Source organism: Chelonoidis abingdonii, chromosome 19 (assembly GCF_003597395.2).
Source record: "Chelonoidis abingdonii isolate Lonesome George chromosome 19, CheloAbing_2.0, whole genome shotgun sequence".
NCBI lineage: Eukaryota > Metazoa > Chordata > Testudines > Testudinidae > Chelonoidis > Chelonoidis abingdonii.
Genome location: NC_133787.1, coordinates 42,484,112 through 42,502,322, shown reverse-complemented (window position 1 = coordinate 42,502,322; position 18,211 = coordinate 42,484,112). Strand labels below are relative to the sequence as shown.

The 18,211-nt window shown below is 45.4% G+C and overlaps 1 protein-coding gene across 3 annotated transcripts in view; it reads right to left on the bottom strand.

Moving 5' to 3' along the window:
* ZFHX3 (zinc finger homeobox 3) overlaps positions 1-18,211 on the bottom strand; it is a 263,648-nt gene that overhangs the window by 11,412 nt on the left and 234,025 nt on the right. For 2 of the 3 annotated variants that reach the window (XM_032780945.2, XM_032780946.2), the window contains one exon: positions 10,594-13,786. In XM_032780945.2, the coding sequence (XP_032636836.1) occupies positions 12,246-13,786 (1,541 nt within the window). In that variant the 3' untranslated portion in view covers positions 10,594-12,245. Of the gene's footprint in view, positions 1-10,593; positions 13,787-18,211 lie in introns of those variants that run through there. The other variant, XM_075073615.1, reaches the window with a different exon arrangement.

The following is an 18,211-nucleotide window of genomic DNA, read 5'->3' as shown; positions in this document are numbered from 1 at the left end:
CAGCCACAGGCATGTACTGAGAAGTGTTGTGATGCCAGCCCCTAGCACAATGGACTGGGGGAATGACCTTTTCTGCTGGCACAGCTCAACATTTGAATAGTTACTCCACCACTGAAAGCTTTTAAACTGATTGTGCTCACAGCTGCATCTAAATGAATTTTACTGCCCAGGCAGCATCCAGGTTATTCAAATGGGCTGACTATGGGTGGGCAATTAATGAATATCAGTATGGTGCTTCCATCTTTTCTGTGGGGAATGAGGCTGGAGGCTCACTCCCCTCACTGAGCAACACCTATGGAATACCACACTTCTGTGGGTGGCAGTTCCTAATGGGTTTGGGTTAGTGTTTCCTCTGATGCCAGCAGCAGCGAGCGAGAAGAGGGCAGAAACGTTCACCATGCCTCTAATGCAGAAATAGCCCCCAGAGCCTTGCCTATTTGAGCCTCGGGCTGGCTCCCCCCCTCTGGAATGACTAGTTGGCTAAATGGAAAAAAAGCAGACAACGTGCAGCTGCCCGGCTTGTGCTCACCTGCCGCATGGAGGCTGCACACAAGAGGGACTAAATGAACAGGAGTGAGGTACAGATGCCAAGGAACCAGAATAGTTGGTGCTCTGGCAGCTGCCACCACTTCCCTCTCCTTTTTGAGCTGCAGTCTCTTGAGTGAAGCCAGAGCCCATGCAGTGTAGTTAATTAGGTCATCACACCAGCTTATGGGAACTAATGTACAAGTTCTGCACGATACCAAAACAGAAAGTCACTCGAGTGAAATCAGTAGCTCTACCGCATCCCCGGTAGAAAAGCATGAATTAAAACAACTCTCTAGTGCCTTTGGCCATGAGGTGCGCACTGTTAAGCTTAGAGGACAGAATGGGTTCAGACTGACAGAGTTAATCCTTCACTAGTGCAGCCACAGACATGTACTGAGGCTGCTGGTGGTGGTTTCCTAGAACATCAGACTGTGCTTTCTTGGCAGGCCAGGTACATATACTGTTTAGCAAAGGAATGCTTACATAATTGAAACTGGTTAAAACTGGACCCTTTTCAGGCAGGCATTACAATCTGGCTTCGAAAATTGCATCAGTGCTGCCATTTCTGTTCTGAGAGAAAGACCCTGCCCAGTCTCCAGCTGGAGTTGGTTGAAAACCAGATGTGAAGCAACACCTCCCCTCAAGCCAGTTCTGAACAGCAGCAGTGCAGCAAGCGGGCTGGAGCCACAGCTCTCTTCCAAACAGGCTCTAAAAACTGCTTGGTCTGACTGATGTTCCTGGGGCCAGATTTCTCAACATGCACACAGCTGCCTACTGGCTTTGCAAAACATAGACCTCTCAGCCCCTTTGAAAGCTTGGCCCCTATGTTACTGTGATGCTTTTGGAAACTTTACTCCAGTGCTCTCCCCAGGTTGCCCTGCAGAGTTTCTTTGCACTTGTGCCAGGAAGTTATTCCCCATCACTAGCTGACTCTGTAGAATATGAGGGAGGGGGACACGGATTGACAGGTATTTGTAATTCTCTCTTAGCTGGAATGTTTTTCTCATCTGAAGATAGAAGCTAGCATAGCTGTAAATGAAGATGCGAACAATCCTCACTCTGGATTTTTAAAAAAAAACATTGTGCGTGATGATGCTTTCATTTGAAAAAGCCAACAATCTGCTCTCCAGAGAGGAGTGAAGCTGGAGTTCATTTAAGCACATGGTGTGGCTGGAATGGAAAGGGTTTTGATAACTGCGATTTACACACTTCAGAGTTCAGGCTAAGGCAGAGTTACAGTGCTGATGGGAATCAACCTAGTTCATGTGCTCAGATAATCACCTGCAAAGTTTCTCTCCATATACAAAGATAAAAATGTGTTTTCCCCTATCACCCAACGAGCTAGATACATTGAGGTTTTCACCTTTAAGCATCAGGTAGAGCCCGGACACTGGGCTAAATGGACCTGTGGTCGCACTTGCTGTTGCAGTTCTAGGCTCCTGCAGCCTGCCACTTGCTCTAATGTAGGGTCTGTGGTGTGAATTACAATGCCCTCTCCTCCTTCAGATACTTGGATACATTTCACAAGCTGAAGTATTACTGGCATGTTGGCCACAGCAGCTCCAAGGCAGAGCCAGGCAGCAGATTTCAGGCTGTCCACGTCAGTATATACATAGAAGAGAACCATAACAGCACTAATGTTAGAGATGTGCAAGGGCCAAGCGGTCTGGCTAGCTCTTTCCCCGTCATGCTGCTTGAGCTGTTGGATTACTTAGTATTTTCCCCTCCATATTACTTAACAGCATCCGTTCCAGCTCTCGTTACTCCTGCAGCTGCTGTCACTAATCCGCCTGCTGATAACTAATCTGAGTCCTGAGAGTTGTGCTAAATTCCTCCAGCGCCTGGCTCAGACTTTCCTCCTCCTTGTTTTAGGCTGGCAGTAAATTGCAAGGTGGCGCTATATTGTAGAATTCATACGATAACAAAAGCACAGCCCTCTGCTTCAAACAGAAATTGAAAGCAAAACTGATGACAACTGTGGTTGAGAATCAAATATATGATACAGGGAGGCTACCACAGAAGTAGTGGATGGGTGGCCCAGAAAATGTGGGAGGGCCTCACAACAGACAGCAGATGTTACATGAGAGACAGGAAGAGCCCTTAGATGTTACAGCGCTCGAGGCTTACAACAGACAGCTGCTGAGAGAGGACGGGATGGGGGAGAGAAAGGCCTCGTAAAAAGAGCTTCGCTCAAGGTCCCATAACTATTCTTCTTCCACTCCTCCACCCTTCCCTGCACAGGACGCCAACTTGCTATTCCACTGGTACCCTGGGAGTAGAGTCAATTGCTACTGGGTCTCAATTTGCCAGGACAACTCTAATGCTGGCGGCCTACTTCCTGTGTCAGGGCAACCAGCAGTACACCCAGAGCACTGCTGTGTCCCTCCCCTACAGGGCAGCACGTAAATGAACATTTCCTTTTGTGGCTAATTCCTGGGGGTGGAAAAACCAGTTACAGAGAACAAGGAGATGAGGCCATGTCCCTTTGATGTCAGCAAGCCACTGCCCAACTAGTGACAGAAAGCAAACCGATGTGTGGAGCAGGAAAGCCGATCAAAGCCTTCGGCTACATCCATTTTATAAGTTGGTTACTACACAACTAGAGGCAAAAGCTTCCTTTGCCCCTGTGCACATGGTACCAAAGAAGAGCTGATGTCCCAAGGGAGCAAGACAGCACCCAGTCCAAAGACACAGCTGCAAACAAACATGAAGTTTCTGCTCTGTAGCAGAATTCCAAGCCTCGCCTGGCTTGGGTTTCAGTTTTGTATGTACTTTTATTATACCCTTCACTTTAACCCTGGACTAGTGACAGATACATTTCTTTTTCCTGTAAGTGATGCCAAAGAAAGTTTGCTGCATTTGAGCTTCATCTCCTTTTACCAGATCAGAGAGAGCAGAAAGGTCTTTTTAGTTACATCAGAGGCCTGCACTACTTCAGTTGCTGCAGTTCTTTAAACTGTGAAGCAGTTGTAAAGCTTCTAGCTGGGAACTGGTGCAGCCCTGAGAAGTTATCTGACCTATTTGAGTCTGATTTGCGCACTCAAGAATGGCTGTTTTAAACTGGAATTGTGCAGGCTAATCACTCGTGGGCTTGGTCCTGTAGGGAGTGACCTGATTCAAAACACTACAACAGCCGCACATCATCTGAAAACAGGGACATGCAGCTCTGATTAAACCCAAAGCCACTGACAGGCAACTCAGCACTGGTCTAAAATGGTGATTTTGGTTAAGGCTGCAGCTATTGTCAAATCAGCGTGATTTCACAACACATGTAAAAGTTAATGTGTGCCATAATCCCCCCCCATGAAATTTACACCTTTCCTCTATTTTGTGCTCACTGTAGAGTGGGAGAAGAGAGCCTAAGATAGGGATGTGAGCAAGCTGACAAGAGGCGGCTGGGTTGGTGCCCTGGCTGGAACCAATTGGCCAATTCTTGAGCTTTATCAGGCTCAGCCTGCAGACCAGCCCTGGAGAACAGTGGGGAGAGGCGGGAAAAGAAAATGGAGACATCTAGGAGACAGGGGAGCCAACTTTCCCACAGGAACCAGGGCTTTCTCAGGGTAGGGAGACCAAGTGTCTGGTTTTTCACTGGACAGTCCAGTTGAAAAGGGGACCTGACAGTGTCTGGTCAGAGGCCTGACTGGACACCCAAAGTCTGGTTACTGTGGGTGGAGAGACGGGGCAGTGCTGGATCCATCACCTGCGCCAGCCCCTACTCAGCCGGGGCCACCTCCTACTTGCGGCCGACGGCTGTAGCTCCCAGCCCTGGATCCCCAGGTGAGATCCTCCTTTGATCCAGGCAGAGGGATGGAGAGAGGGGAAAAGCAGTGAGTGATGGGGGAGGGGCTTAGGGGAAGACACAGGGCAGGGATGGGGTCTCAGGGGGAAGAGGCAAGGCAGGGCAGGTTCCAGCAATCCTGCTGGAGTGTCCAGTTTTTAAAAATTAGAGTTGGCAACCCATCACTGAGGGATGGGTCTCCAATGATTCTTTTCCCTTCCTGCACTGCTGCTCTCTTTGGTTTAGTTTTCAGGATCACGTCTGTGGCTGTACTGCTGATAAACTTGAGCTCCATAATTCACCAGGGACGCTGCTCCACTGCTGCTGCAACAGAGGCAGGGCTGTGGTGCCACCAGGTATCAGGAGCCTTTGCTGCCATGTTGTTTAACCCTTCCCGTATCGAGCACAGTGGCAGCTTCGCTAGGTGCAGAAATCATGAGCCAGGCCCCACAAACCATAAGGTTGGCAGAAAAATTAGATGGTTGTAAGAAGATTATATTGTGCCAACCTCTGGGCGCCTGGCTCATGATTCTGAACCTTTGAAGCTAGCGAAGCTGCCCCTGTGCTCACACTCAGCGGCGACGTAAAGGCTGCTGATCCCTGGCTGCACCACAGCCCTACCTCTGGCACACCAGCAGTGTTTTGGCCCTCGCTACAGGTGCTCCCCCCCCCATCTGTCTCTCCCCTGCCCAGCAATTCATTCAGCAGCTCTATGGGCTCTGCACTCTCCCTTGCCCACATCCCAGGCTGGGTGCTGTGGGGAGGAGGAGGGGGGGTACCCCTGCTCACAGGCAGGGCAGGGGGAGAGGAGCCACCTTGAGCTGCTGGGCTCACCCTGTTCTCCCAGCTCTCCTGTGAGAATGAGGCCTGCTCCTGTGGAGCAGGGGATGGGAGAGCCCCGCCTGCCCCCTGCCCCAGCCCCGATTGGCTGCTCTAGCTCAAGCAGTGGGGCTGGCCAGGAGTCACAGGGGCTCCCGCCAGACAGGCTTCACCCCTGGCTGAAATCCTGACTGGTGAGGAAATGGTGAGAGCAAGTGACACCGCAGTGGTTAAAGCACCTGAGCCCTCTTTATACTACAGTCTTCTTCACCCCACTGCCTGCCCTGAACATCAGAGACGAGCCCTGATTTCTGGAAGGGTGTGTCGCACTGTTCCCGTAAGGCCTTTGGTTTTGTCCATTCCCCCATTTTTGAATGGTTCAATCACCCCTCAGGGCACAGGTGGCTCTCACAACCCCACTTGCCATAGAGGATACTTCTGGAAACAAGCCTGACAAAGGTTAAGCAAGTTTTCTGTATATGGAGAGTAAAACAGCACAGTAGACTCCACTCAAACTGGGAAAGTTCTGCCATATTTTGCTCACTGCACTATCAAAGCAACAGACTGCATGTGCCTCACACTGATGTGCACACCCGGTGCTAGTCCAGTTGAACTTAAAAAGGAAAATGACATGTGACTGTCCCCTAGCAGCCTTGTGCCATATTCAGAAGAGGACATAGTTGGGTTTTGCTGCAGCTTGCTCCATGGAGAACAGGTATTGGGCACATTAACAATGCAAACTAAAACATGGCAATTTTCAGCTTGGTGGTAGCATTCCTGTCTGCTGATGTGCCTCTCAATGCATCGGCTAACTCAATGCTGCATCCCTTTGCTTCTTGCCCTTTTTCAGAATAAAATTACAGCATACTAAAACATAAGTAGGGATTTAGTTTCCATCTTCAGACTTATACTGAAAGGTGTCTAAAACTTTGTCTGGTGTTAACCATTAAAATGCATTTTTGAAATTTACTGTTGCCCTGGGACATTTGCCACTTTGGAACATGAAAAATGCCACTTTTCCCATGGAAAAAAAATAGCTTGAATTACGGTTTTTACAAATTTACAACTAACAAGTATGCATGCCCTCAGTTAACTGAATTGACTTCTGTCAAGCAGGTGCGTGGCATGGTAAGCTTTTTTCCCCCTGAAGCATTCCTACCTCCACAGTTACTGGAAAGGTGTGCTGTCTTGGCAGACGAATGAGCACTTCTTTGTATCCCAGAAAATATCTTGCTTTTTTCAAATGTTCCTTAAAGAGGAAATTAAGTTAGAAAAAACATGTAAATAATGTTGAGTTGTAACACAAACCTTCAAGAGTCAGAAAACTAACAGCATCATAAAAAGCAGCCATGCCCCTTTGTTCTCCAAGTGTTGTAAACTAGATATGAGTGATTGGATGTAGTATGCATTCAAGCCCAGTCATTCTTATTTTTGTGGGTGCAAAACAGTACAGTCTGTATCTTGCAAGATTATATACAGGTGCCACTTCCTGGATGGCTTTGTACATACATTCAGCAATAAGGTCAAGATTTTCAAAAATAAGTGAGCCCTTTTTTAAAAGAGCCAATTCCACACACATTGGGTCACTGGGACCTGCTGGGTGCTCAGTACTTTTGAAAAAAAATCATCCCACGTTTGAGGAGTCTAAATGAAGAATTAAAATAAAATGTCCCAAACCAGAAGTACCCCTCTTCCCTGAACTTTCTGGCTAGTCAATGTTCTAACCTTATTAATTAAAGAAAACATGTCTCCTCTCAAGCTTAGACTGTTGTTTCCTGCCTCCCCTCACTGACTGAGATACTCAGGAGCGAGAAGCTCCCACCTGCCAGGGAAGGGTAGGATGCCCCTTACTACAGAGAAGTCTGCAGAATGTCCAAGGACACTATCATGCTAAACAGCCTTCAGATCTTACCTACAATGGCTTTTTAAAAATTATTTATTCCTGTAGTTATAAATTAGAGATGAATGGGAGACCCTTGGGCTCTCTTTTGCAATGTGGCCCTTATTAATGAATTTCAAGGCTTTCCCACTGCAAGGGGCAGTTTTTGATAAGAGAAATGTACATGTTTACACTCAGCAGTTTACCAAGTTTTGCTCCCATTTCAGTCTCTGCTCTAGCGAGAGTGAGGGGTTCTGTTATCAGAGGAAAGTGCAGTGAATCAACTACTTACCGTTCTTACCTTCCTTTGCTTCTGGTTTAATCAGCAGAAGAAAACATATGCTGACTGGCTCATTTCTAATTTACAGATATGAAGCTGACCTTATCTTGTAAGGCATCAAGCTTTATATTTCTATCCATTAATTACAGTAATGTGCCCAGATTTCTTACAGTCATTTGGTAAAATTCAACTTGTACAATGCCCTTTTCATACACAACACATCCTAAAGCTGTAATACGAATGGTGCTACTTGGCTCATTACTTCCAATTAAACATTTGGACTCCATGTTGGGAAAAACTGATTCAAAGCACCAGCCCATGCACTCTCATACTAATGCAAACAGTGCCCATGGGCACACAACACCCACATGCTTGTAAGGGCAAATGACTATGCATGTGCGCGTGCGCGCGCACACACACACACACACTCTTGTGAGTGCACAAGGGGCATGTGCCTACAAGTATCTCCATGAACATCTAATTTCATGCACACAGATGAATGCACAAGTGTGTGCACACAGTCCTACCAGCGAGCGCACTTGCATGCACACACACAAAACTTTCACACACCTGGGGACATCGGAGACAAGAGCTTTTGCTCATTTTTTTTTAATGTATCACAATGAGCAGGAAACATACTTGATGAAATATTTTCAAAGGAGTATATTCAATTACCATCTACAATCAACTTAACTATGACAAAGTTTTTGTGACAATTTTTTTTTAAACTTTTGAAAGCTCCATGTGGTTTCTGTTTGTCTCCATGTATTTTGGTACAGTTCGAGATCAGCATTGTTACAGTAACAAAAAAGCTAACAAGACTACATTATAGAAAAACACCAAGAACATCATTTTTGGTTTCACTTGCTCTATTTGTACATTGCAAAGGCTGTTCATATACCTCTTCACCTCATTCACGCTTTCTGTTCTACCCAAACTTCCCCCCCCCCCCAAATAAACTAAAAAATAGTCAAAGCTTTGTGTTTCACAGTGGGCAGTATCTCAGCCAACAAACCAACCAACCAAATTTCTGCTTCTATTTAAAATGTTTTAATTTAGTTAATTTATTTTAAAAAACGCAAAATATATTTTCACAAACATCAAGTGTGCTGGCTTGTGTTAATGCCTCTCTGTTGTCTGCATCTTCCTGCCTTGCCTGCTGCACGGGCGCAGGCTGGCCCTCTAAACACATGACTTATGGTGTAGAAACCTTTTTGCTCATTCTGCACCAGTGGTGAAAGGGCGCCTTTGTGTGTGAAATTTGGCCATCTTCGTCTCTTTAAAAAGCTTTTAATTTTAAAATAAACAGGAACCGGCTCTGTGCTGTGTTTAAAATCTTTTCCTTGTGGGGTTTTCCATCTCCCCCCTTTTCTAGGAAAAGCAGAAGGGAGGAGACCCCAGCTCTAGGGTTCTTGTTGGTGCTGTTCTAAGCTGACTGAGTAGTACCAGCTACTTTGGGTTTGGTGTCCAGCACCAGGCCACTTTGTGGGTTTTTCTATTTGAAATAGAAAAATGTATATTATGGGGAAATATTAAAAAGGCTTTGAAAATGGCCCCCTTCCCACAGCCTTTCAAGGAGCAGAGAGGTGCAAATTCTCAAGTAAAGGCCAGTCTGAAGGGCAGAAATATAGACAGATATTGAATTACTGGCATAAATGTTAGTGCTCACGAAAGTGACAGACTAACAGTGCTGGCTACAGATTGGCTTGGTGTGAGCAGACAGGCACCATACAAGTTTCCCAACACAGCCCGTATGCATCTCAACCCTGACTGGCACCACACCTGGTATTCTAGTTCTGGGCCTCTCCTGAGCAGCGACTGCTAACTGTACCACAGTGTGTTAGAAGACATGGAGGTCGGGGAGAATAGTGATCTGATGGGGAAAATGATCCTCCAAGGACTTGGTTGAAACCATCACTCATTTCATCTGCAATTGAAGCAGTTTTACAACTGAGGAGTCCACAGAACACCTTCAACCTCTCTGGAAATTCTGCAGCAGGAGTCAGACTTTGGCAACCTAACCCTTCTGATGCTCATCAATTTCACTTTGAGTGAGAGCACAAGAGCTCAGCCTGGGCTGGAGGGAATGAGCAGGCCCTGCAGCCACTGCTGCATGGCACTTCAAAAGGATGAGGCAATCTCAGACTTAAAGAGTATTTAGAGATATTTAGAAAATACAAGGACATGAGTTTAAAATACTTTTTAGTGGGTGGGAAGGAAGAGGGAGAAGGAGGAGAGAGAAATTGCACTATGACCAAATGACATAATAAAAACCAAAAGAAAAGGTTTCAAAAGATACCTAGTAGAATTTGACAGATAAAGGTAGTGTTAAATTGTTAACTTGTATCACACAGAGAACCAAAAACAAAACAAAATATTTCTATATGATACAGAGTAACATACAACAGTTAAATGGCAAAAAAATATATATATATATATATATTTCATAGAATTACAAACAAGATAAAATAATGGATAACAAAAAACTGTACAACTGTAGAATTTAAAAATGTTCATCTCAAACACAGGGAGAAATACAAGAACTTTTGTTAAAAGAAAAGTTTGTTAAAACAGCAAATGCTTTGTGTACTTGTTTTTGTTTTTGACACCTTATGCTACAACTGGATACTCGTATGAATATTAGATGGTACTCTTTAGTACTACTTAAAAAACAATTAAAAAAGGAATTTGCACTGTGCATCAGCCTAGTTAGAAATATGTACAACATTTCAAGATCTAGTCTTTCATTAAACTAAAACCAAAAATTCATAAAAATAAGAGTCCCGACTAAAAAAATTAAATTCGTGTTTCATATCTCGGAATGCTCCAGTCTCTTGAAAAGTTGATGAGTGGCTTCACCATTGGGGAAAGAAGCCAGAAGGTGAACAATGGAACCTGCATTCACAGTCTTCGAAGTTCCCTTTTGAAATATAAGGAGGATGGCAGGGTGAATGATTTCACACTTTCAAGGGGTGGGGAGGAAGGGAGGTTGTTTCTGTTGATGTTTGGCTAGGGAAGTGAAACAGCAAGCATCTGTCTCCAAAATCTACATTTTAGCAGCACAAAGTTTTTCTTTCAAAGTACAGACCATAAGAGGGGTGTGTGTGTGTTTTCCACAAACAGGAATACAAAGATTAACAAACACAAGTGCGTCACATATGGGATATTTTTGTTTTGTTTTTGTTTTGCTTTCTGTACATTGCTATCTGATTCTTTGTGGGCTGCACTTCTGAGTCGCTCACCACTCAGACTGTTTAACACAAAGACAAAACTTTGAAGTAAAAACTTGTGTTTTGGTGTGTTGAATTGCCTCTCTGCTTGCAGAAGAAGCACAGATAACAACCTGGGTACTTTTTTATTCTTTTCTTTATTTAAACTTAGTTTTGTTTGTTTAAATCAGAAACAAATTCTCAAGTAAAAAGAAACCTTTTTGCTCATTCTGCACCAGTGGTGAAAGGGTGTGTCTTTGGATTTTATTTAAAGCATGATTTTTTTTTTTTGAGAAAAAAATGTAACAAAGTTATTTTAAAAGAAGGAACAGATTGCAGCCTAATTACACAAACAAACAAATGCTTATAGTTTAGGAACAGAATCTTTGAAGCATTTACAAATGAGAAAAGGAAGAGAAAAAAGGAAAATGAAAAATAAGAGATAAGTGCACAAGGGTAACAGACATAGGTAAATCGTATGTATATGTCTTAAAAAGTTTCAAACCCCCAACAAAAAATATTCTGCAAGGGATCCTACTGACCCCCAAAACCCTTTGAACTTCTTTCTTTAGTTTTTATAAAATAATTATGCAACCACCCTCTAAGAAATGAAGGCAGTCACCATAAGTGGAAGATTACAGGATGGGTGAAAGGGGAATAAAGGTACAAAGGGGAGAAAAGCTTAGGCGAGTCAATGGATTGCAATCTATCTGGCTAGGAATGAACAAGACAACATCAAATGAGAAGCCGTCAGCTGGACCATACAAAAGCTAAATGTACACAAAAGGGTTTTTTCTTTTAAATCTACCATACTGCTTCAGTTCATTTCCAATGCAACGATCTACTCAACACCAAAAATGGTCATATCTATCATAAATACAGAAAGTCAGTTGTTTTAAAACTTATTTTTAAGCTCCAAGTCCTCAACACTCTTTGTGTTTTTTTCTGAAAAGTGGGAGTGCTTAACTTTTCCCCTTGAAATTGGCTTCATCAGAAAAGCTACCCTTAAAATCCCCAGAAAGCTAAAGCAATTCACATTGTTTCTCTTGAATACTTTCTGCCTATTTTAAATTAAAAAACAAAAAACTCCCCCCGCCCCTTCCCAGCCCAAAACAACCCTTCCCCAAACCCAACAAAACAAAATTCTTTTCTGGAACAAAAAACAAAACGAAAAACCCAAAAAACAAACAAAAACATTTATATATATATATATATATACACACACACACACACACACATATATATATATATATATAATGATTCTGAAAACAGAACAAAGTGTGAGCGATTGACCTGAGAATAAAAAGACATTACATTTCTTTTCTCTTTTAGCAAGCCATTGGTATCTGAATGCTAAGATAGCAAGAAATTTAAACTGTAGCATGGTGGGCTGCTTTCCCATACAGTGCATGCCGGCCTCTGCTGTGCTATCGATGGAGGGGCATTATTGGAAAAGGGCAATATACAAGGGCCTTACGCTCCAAAGACACTAAGGAGGCAGTATGGACTTTTGTCTCCCAAACCAACAAGACAAATGTAAGAGGTTTTTTGTTTTGTTTTGTTTTTTTTAATTAAAAGAAAAAAATGTAAAACCCACCGGCATTGTTATATGGGAAAACAACCCACGCTTTTTCTTTTTTCTTTTTCTTTTTTTGGTTAGAAGCTTTGGAATTGCAGTTAGTCTATTTTTGAAATTGGTTTGTTATTAATTTTTTTATTTAAATTCATTTTTGTATTGTTCATCTTCAAAGCTTACAATCGGAAGGTGTCCATTCCTACACTAGTTAGACCACTGTCCTTCGGGCAGCTGGGGTCTTTAGGCCCCTCCCCCGGGCTAGCCGGTCCATCTGACTTTTGGCTAAGATCCGTGTCAGACTCCTCCGAATAGTCGTCTGTTGGCATCGAGGGCTGAACCCCTGAGGTGCTGCATGAACTTGAGGTAACCGTTGAAGATGAGGAGAGAGGAGGGAAAGAAGGAGGAGGCAGCTTCCCGAGTGGAGCCCGGGAGACCACTTGAGGCCAAGACTTTCTGGAGGCGTGGGGGGAAGCTGAAGAGGAAGAGGAGGACAGAGGGGCTTGGGGGCTGTCATTTGAGTGAGCGGCAGACTGCGAGGTAGATGCGGTGCTAGGATCGGGGAGGCAGGCAGAGTGAGGTAATAGACTGGGGTGCTCTTTGGCGTTTCTTGCTGCTCTTGTGATTGTTCGGTGTTTGTGAGGGGCTGACTCGAGATGCTGACTCAGGGCTTCATCCCCACACACTGTGCTCTCGCACGCCACACACTGGTATGAGCTGCTGCCCTTGCCGCTGCTGCCAGTGGGCACATGAAGCACCATCTCTTGCAGATTCACCACAGACTGGCCGAAGAAGCAGAGGGACTTCAGGTGGTTGCTGGCCGCCTCCTGGTCGCTGAAGCCCGCCTGGCACTTGCGGCAGACCAGCTTGTACTGCACCTTTGGAACAATGAAGGGGTCACACAGGGAGTCCGCACTTTTGCTTTCTGCTTCGGGCTCTTCTTGGGGTTTGGGCAGGACGGGGGACACCTCACAGGGTGCATTTTTCTGCTCTTCTTGTTTGGGGGATTCTTTGGCAGGGTCTTTGTCTGGAGTAGCAGCCCCCGGGGGGACTGGGGTTTGGCTTCCTTTGGGCTGTTGCTGCTGCTGCACTTTCTGCTGCTGCTGCTGCACTTGCCTCTGCTGCTGCTGCAACGCCTCCTGCAGACTCTGCTGATATTGCTGGTACTGCTGCAGCAAGGAGCTGGGGGACAGGCCTAGCAGAGCCTGGGACAGAGCAGGGCTGTAAGGGAACAGGCCTTCCATGCCGTACATGGGCTGCAGGTACCCGCTCTGCAAGGCCCCAGGAATCTGAGGGGCGTAATAGGGTGAAAAGCCTGGGACAAAGTAGGGAAGGAATTGGCTTGTAAGCAAGGCTGTTGGGTCTGAATTCAAGGCAGCCTGCAGGGCCTGAAGCTGGGCAGGCTCCACCGCATACTCCATGGTGGGTAGGGGGGCGGAAAGGGTCGCCGCAGGTGCCTCTCCTTTCTCCTTCTTCGGCCCCGGCAGGGAATCCCCTTTCCCTTTAGGTGCCTTCTCCTTCTCTTTAATCTTCTCACTTTCCTTATCCTTGCGCTGCTGCTGCTGCTGCTGAGGGGCCAGTGCCACGGTTGCTTGTGCTGGAGTTGGGGAGCTCAGCGAGGCAGAGGGCTGTTTATTTGGTAACCCAGATGTGGGAAGGCCGGGTGAAGGGACGCTTGTGCTGGGCAGACCCATCAGGTTAGGTTTTGGAGAAGTTAAAGCTAAAGGGGGAAAGCAACAATAAAATCATTCAGCACCATGCAGGTCGACGAGCCCTACCAGGAGTTATGGCTGGGCAGCGATGTCAGTCCCCAGCCCAGGCTGGATCCCGGCAGCGTCACCTGACGCCAGCTGCTCAGCCCTGAGCCAGGCTGCAGGGGAGCAGCTCTGTAAGTGAAACTTTAAAACTACAATGTGCTTTAGAAACGTGAGGTCAGGGTGCTAGCCTGGGACTCCAGAGACCGGGTTCAGTTGTTCAGTTCCCTGCTCAGCCAGACTCCCTTTGGACACTTGTCCTCTCTGTGCCTCAGTTCCCCCTCTGCACAATGGGGATAATAGCACTGCCCTGCCTCCTAGAGGGAGCGTTCATACAGACAGTAAAGACGGTCGGGAGTTCAAACCGTACAGGCCAGATAAACACCTAAGAGTATTGAGTTAATCCGTTCTGTTTCCCTACCTAGTTTTGGCGACAGGGCTGTTTGACTCACCATATTTAGCTGTCTAATACCTGGCACCAGAGATCAGCTTCCCATATCACTCCCACAGCAAGGGGCCCGACTGTCCTGACCTGTTCTGGCTACAAGCAGATCCTGTCATGCACGGAGGCAGCGGGGGCCGTGCTGACTTGGCAGAATGCCATGGGTGGACAGCAGCACTGATGCAGGGGATATGGGGTGCGAAGGTGCTACAATCATTTTTCCACTAATGAAAATAAATTTTAGCCTAAAAATATTTTAAAATGACAAATGACATTTTAAAAAGAAGAGAATGGAAGGGAGACAAACAGGGAAGGAAAGGAGTGGTGCAGAGCCAGAGGGGGGAAGGGAAAAGCAAAAGAACCGGTTAGAACAGGTACAAAAGAGGAGCCCTCTTTTTCTTGTTTTCTTTGCCAGCTCACTGACTCCCACTGTCCTCCTCGAGGAAAGCAGATCTTCCCCTAACGCGAGTGTCCAACCACCTGAAGACCTCTCCCTCCCCGACCCTCTGTTCTTAGTCTGGCAAAATCCCTCTCTTGATGGTTGCAGAATGCTGGTAGGTGTCTGCTTTCCTAGGAAATGTTACATGGATATGAAGTACAGAATCCCCTTCATACTAGAGATGCCTGGAATGTCCCTTATTTGGCCAGGACAGATGAACGTCTGCTACAATCCATTATTTAGGAACTGCTGGAGGGTGTCCAAGGGGTCGGAGAGAGAGCAGCCAGGGCAATATTGGCGAGGCCAGGGAGGACAGCAGAAAGGAATAAGCACTTGCATTGTAACTAATCTGTTTTGTATATAAAGTGATATGATGTTTGTTGTGTCCAGACACAGGACTGGAAAAGCAAGTGAAAAAGCCAGCGATTGGGGGAAAAGGGAACAGCTGGGAAACCATCGTCGAGAACAAGAGGGACAGGTAAAGAGAAGAGCAGGAGACAACAATCCACAACTCTGTCACTAGCCAACATCTTCCTTAGACAGTCAAGACAATCCAGTCCCAGATCAGCTAGCTGACCAAGGAATATTGTGCACTGCAAATTGTAAAGGCCAGAAAAACTCTAAACTTCAGCAAGGTGAAAGTGGCAAACGTATAAGTCCCATTCTCCGCTTCCACCCTGAGAAGGAGCCAGTGTTCAGTGGCAAACTGGAAGAGTCTCTGTTTCCAAACGCCAAGTGTTAGCACCCAGAATGCTAGACTGTGGCCAATCACCACAATGACCTTTCCCTTCCCCAGCAGCTCTTTTCAGAGTGTAAGGCTGAGATCTTCAAAGACACCTGGCATTTCAATGCCATTACCAGTAAGCAGCTTGGAAAATCTCAGCCTAAACTCTTTGAGGCAGGGACTATGCCCTCTTCTGTGTCCATACCGTGCCAAGTCCACCGTGGGCACCACTGAAAGCAAACACTAGGGGTCTGTCTACACAGCAAAGAAAAACCTGCGGCTGGCCCACGGGGCTTGGGCTATGGGGCTGTTCCATTGCTGTGTAGATGTTCCAGGCTTAGCTGGGGCCCAAGCTCTGTGACCTTCCCACGTCGCAGGGTCCTAGAGTCCAGGCTCCCACCCAAGCCCGGAACATCTTAACAGCAATGGAACAACCCTGCAGCTCAAGTCCCACAAGCTAGAGTCCGCTGGCATGGGCCAGCCATGGATGTCGAGATGCTGGGTAGACATACGCTAATAATAGGATTGCAGACAACTCAGATCCCTGGTCCTCTCTTTGCTGGCCTTTCTGCGATATAACAATCAGTCACACAGCCTCATCTGACTAGGTGCAGACCTCAGTGTAGAAATGCTAGTTTGTACGAATAGAAGTAATTAACCCCACAGGAGGAATTTTTAAATATAAATAGCCACACATGAGCTGCTATGGACTAAGCACAAGCGACTCCTTTATGGTAGTGTTGCCAACCCTCCAGAACTGTCCTTGAGTTTCCAGGAATTAAAGATTAATCTTTAATGAAATAATATGTCATGTGACGAAACCTCCAGGAATAAGTCCAACCAATATCGGCAACCCTACTTTCTGGTTATGATAGTGCATATGTTCCCAGTCACAACAGCCAAAAGAGCATGTGATTAGTCAGACATTACCAATGGAATATGAGAACTGTAAGGTAACTCTTTCTAGAGGTAAGTATCAGAGGGATAGCAGTCCGGATCTGTAAAAGTAGCAAAGAGTCCTGTGGCACCTTATAGACTAACAGACGTATTGGAACATGAGCTTTTGTGTATGCATCCGATGAAGTGGGTATTCACCACGAAAGCTCATGCTCCAATACGTCTGTTAGTCTATAAGGTGCCACAGGACTCTTTGCTGCTCTTTCTAGAGGGATATAACTGGAGCATTCTCATGAATGGATCTGCTCTGGTTAGTACTGACTACTCTTATCCTCTACGTCTGTCCCAGCCAAAAGCTGTGCACAGTTACCTCAAAGCATGAAGTCATTTTCCATTTCCTATTTTGTTGCGGCCAACCAGATCATCCCACGTCAGCCTATCTGAAAGTTATCCCCTCTAATTCCAGAGCTAACTCTAACTTCCTTCCAATTCATGTCCCGTATCAATTATGAAATACCACTCTTCCAAACACAAGGAGGGCTCCCCACTGAGAGACAGTTACATAAACTGATCTCTGACTAATGAGAGTTAGGAAATCCTCCCCTAAGAGCAGGTTCTCCTGTCACTGCCAATTGTGGGGTTTCTTGCACCTTCCTTTGAAGCAGCTGATATTGGCCACTGTTAGAGACAGGGTACTGGATAAGAAGGACTTCTGGTTTGATCCAGACTGGAAATTTCTACATTCTTGCACTTGGTTTCCTGCAATAAATACTAGATCTGGATAAATATTAATTTGAAATCTTAATGAATTTGCTTGTGTCACAGCTCTTTTTTGCCACATTCTGTCAGCTTTCACAAGATTCATCTTGACCAGCATGGATACCTGCAGGAAGTAAATTTAAAATTTACTACCTGTGAATGTTTATCTGATTATAAAGGTTACACTCATCCATTGAGGGAAGAGGAACACTACCACGTGCCTTTTGAATTGTATCACAACTAAACAATACAGCTTTAATAACAAGCCACAGAGAACATGAAATTTGCCAGATATTTTCACCAGATAATTTATGAGAGAAAAATCACCATCAGTTTGTAGACAAACTACAAACCAAGAAAACGAAAAAAAAGCATGGAATAAATTATTCACTACAAATTATTCATTTTTCTCTGTTGCATACTTTTATCAAAAGTCTTTCCCAGACATAACTATGTTTCCGAAACTGGAGTTATTCCTACAGAGGAGACCCCATTTCCCTTCCCAGGTACACAGTACTTATGGGTGGCTCCTTGGATGTGTCATAGCAGTTTGCTATAATCACTTCCCAAGGTCTATACAAAGTTGTTGTATCTTGGCATTCGGCCTGATTTTTTTCCTGTCTGGAAAGGAAACCAAGGAAAGTCTTAGTTTGGGGAAGCAGAAAGAAGAAAAGACTTAGGGAGCTGCACCAAGGAACTTGTCTACAGTAGGTTTCCTCCCTAAAATTTCCCATGGGTGCAGCTCCACTGGTGGTAGGAAAAGTGTAGATGTGGTGCTGTCAGTTGCTGGCTTTTTAACCCTTGTTACTAAAACTGATGGGAAATGTTAGGGGGAAAAAAGCCTAGTGCAAAGAAGGCCTCAAAGGAAACCAGTAACCCCACATTCCCTTTCTCTTAGAAGCTTCCCTTGATTGGACAGGTTGGTGAGTCAAAAAACAATATATGAGCCAAGGTAACTAGAAGCAGTTAATTTTCTAGGCGGCAGGGAAAGCTGTTTCAATTTCTTCCAAAGAACTGAAAATCCACAGTAGCAATTTGACTCTTTCTGCGCGTCTGTCATAATGCCCAAGAGCCTAAGAGTTGATGTCACTAACAGGTACTTTTTCTATAGCTGCACAAGCAGCAATTGT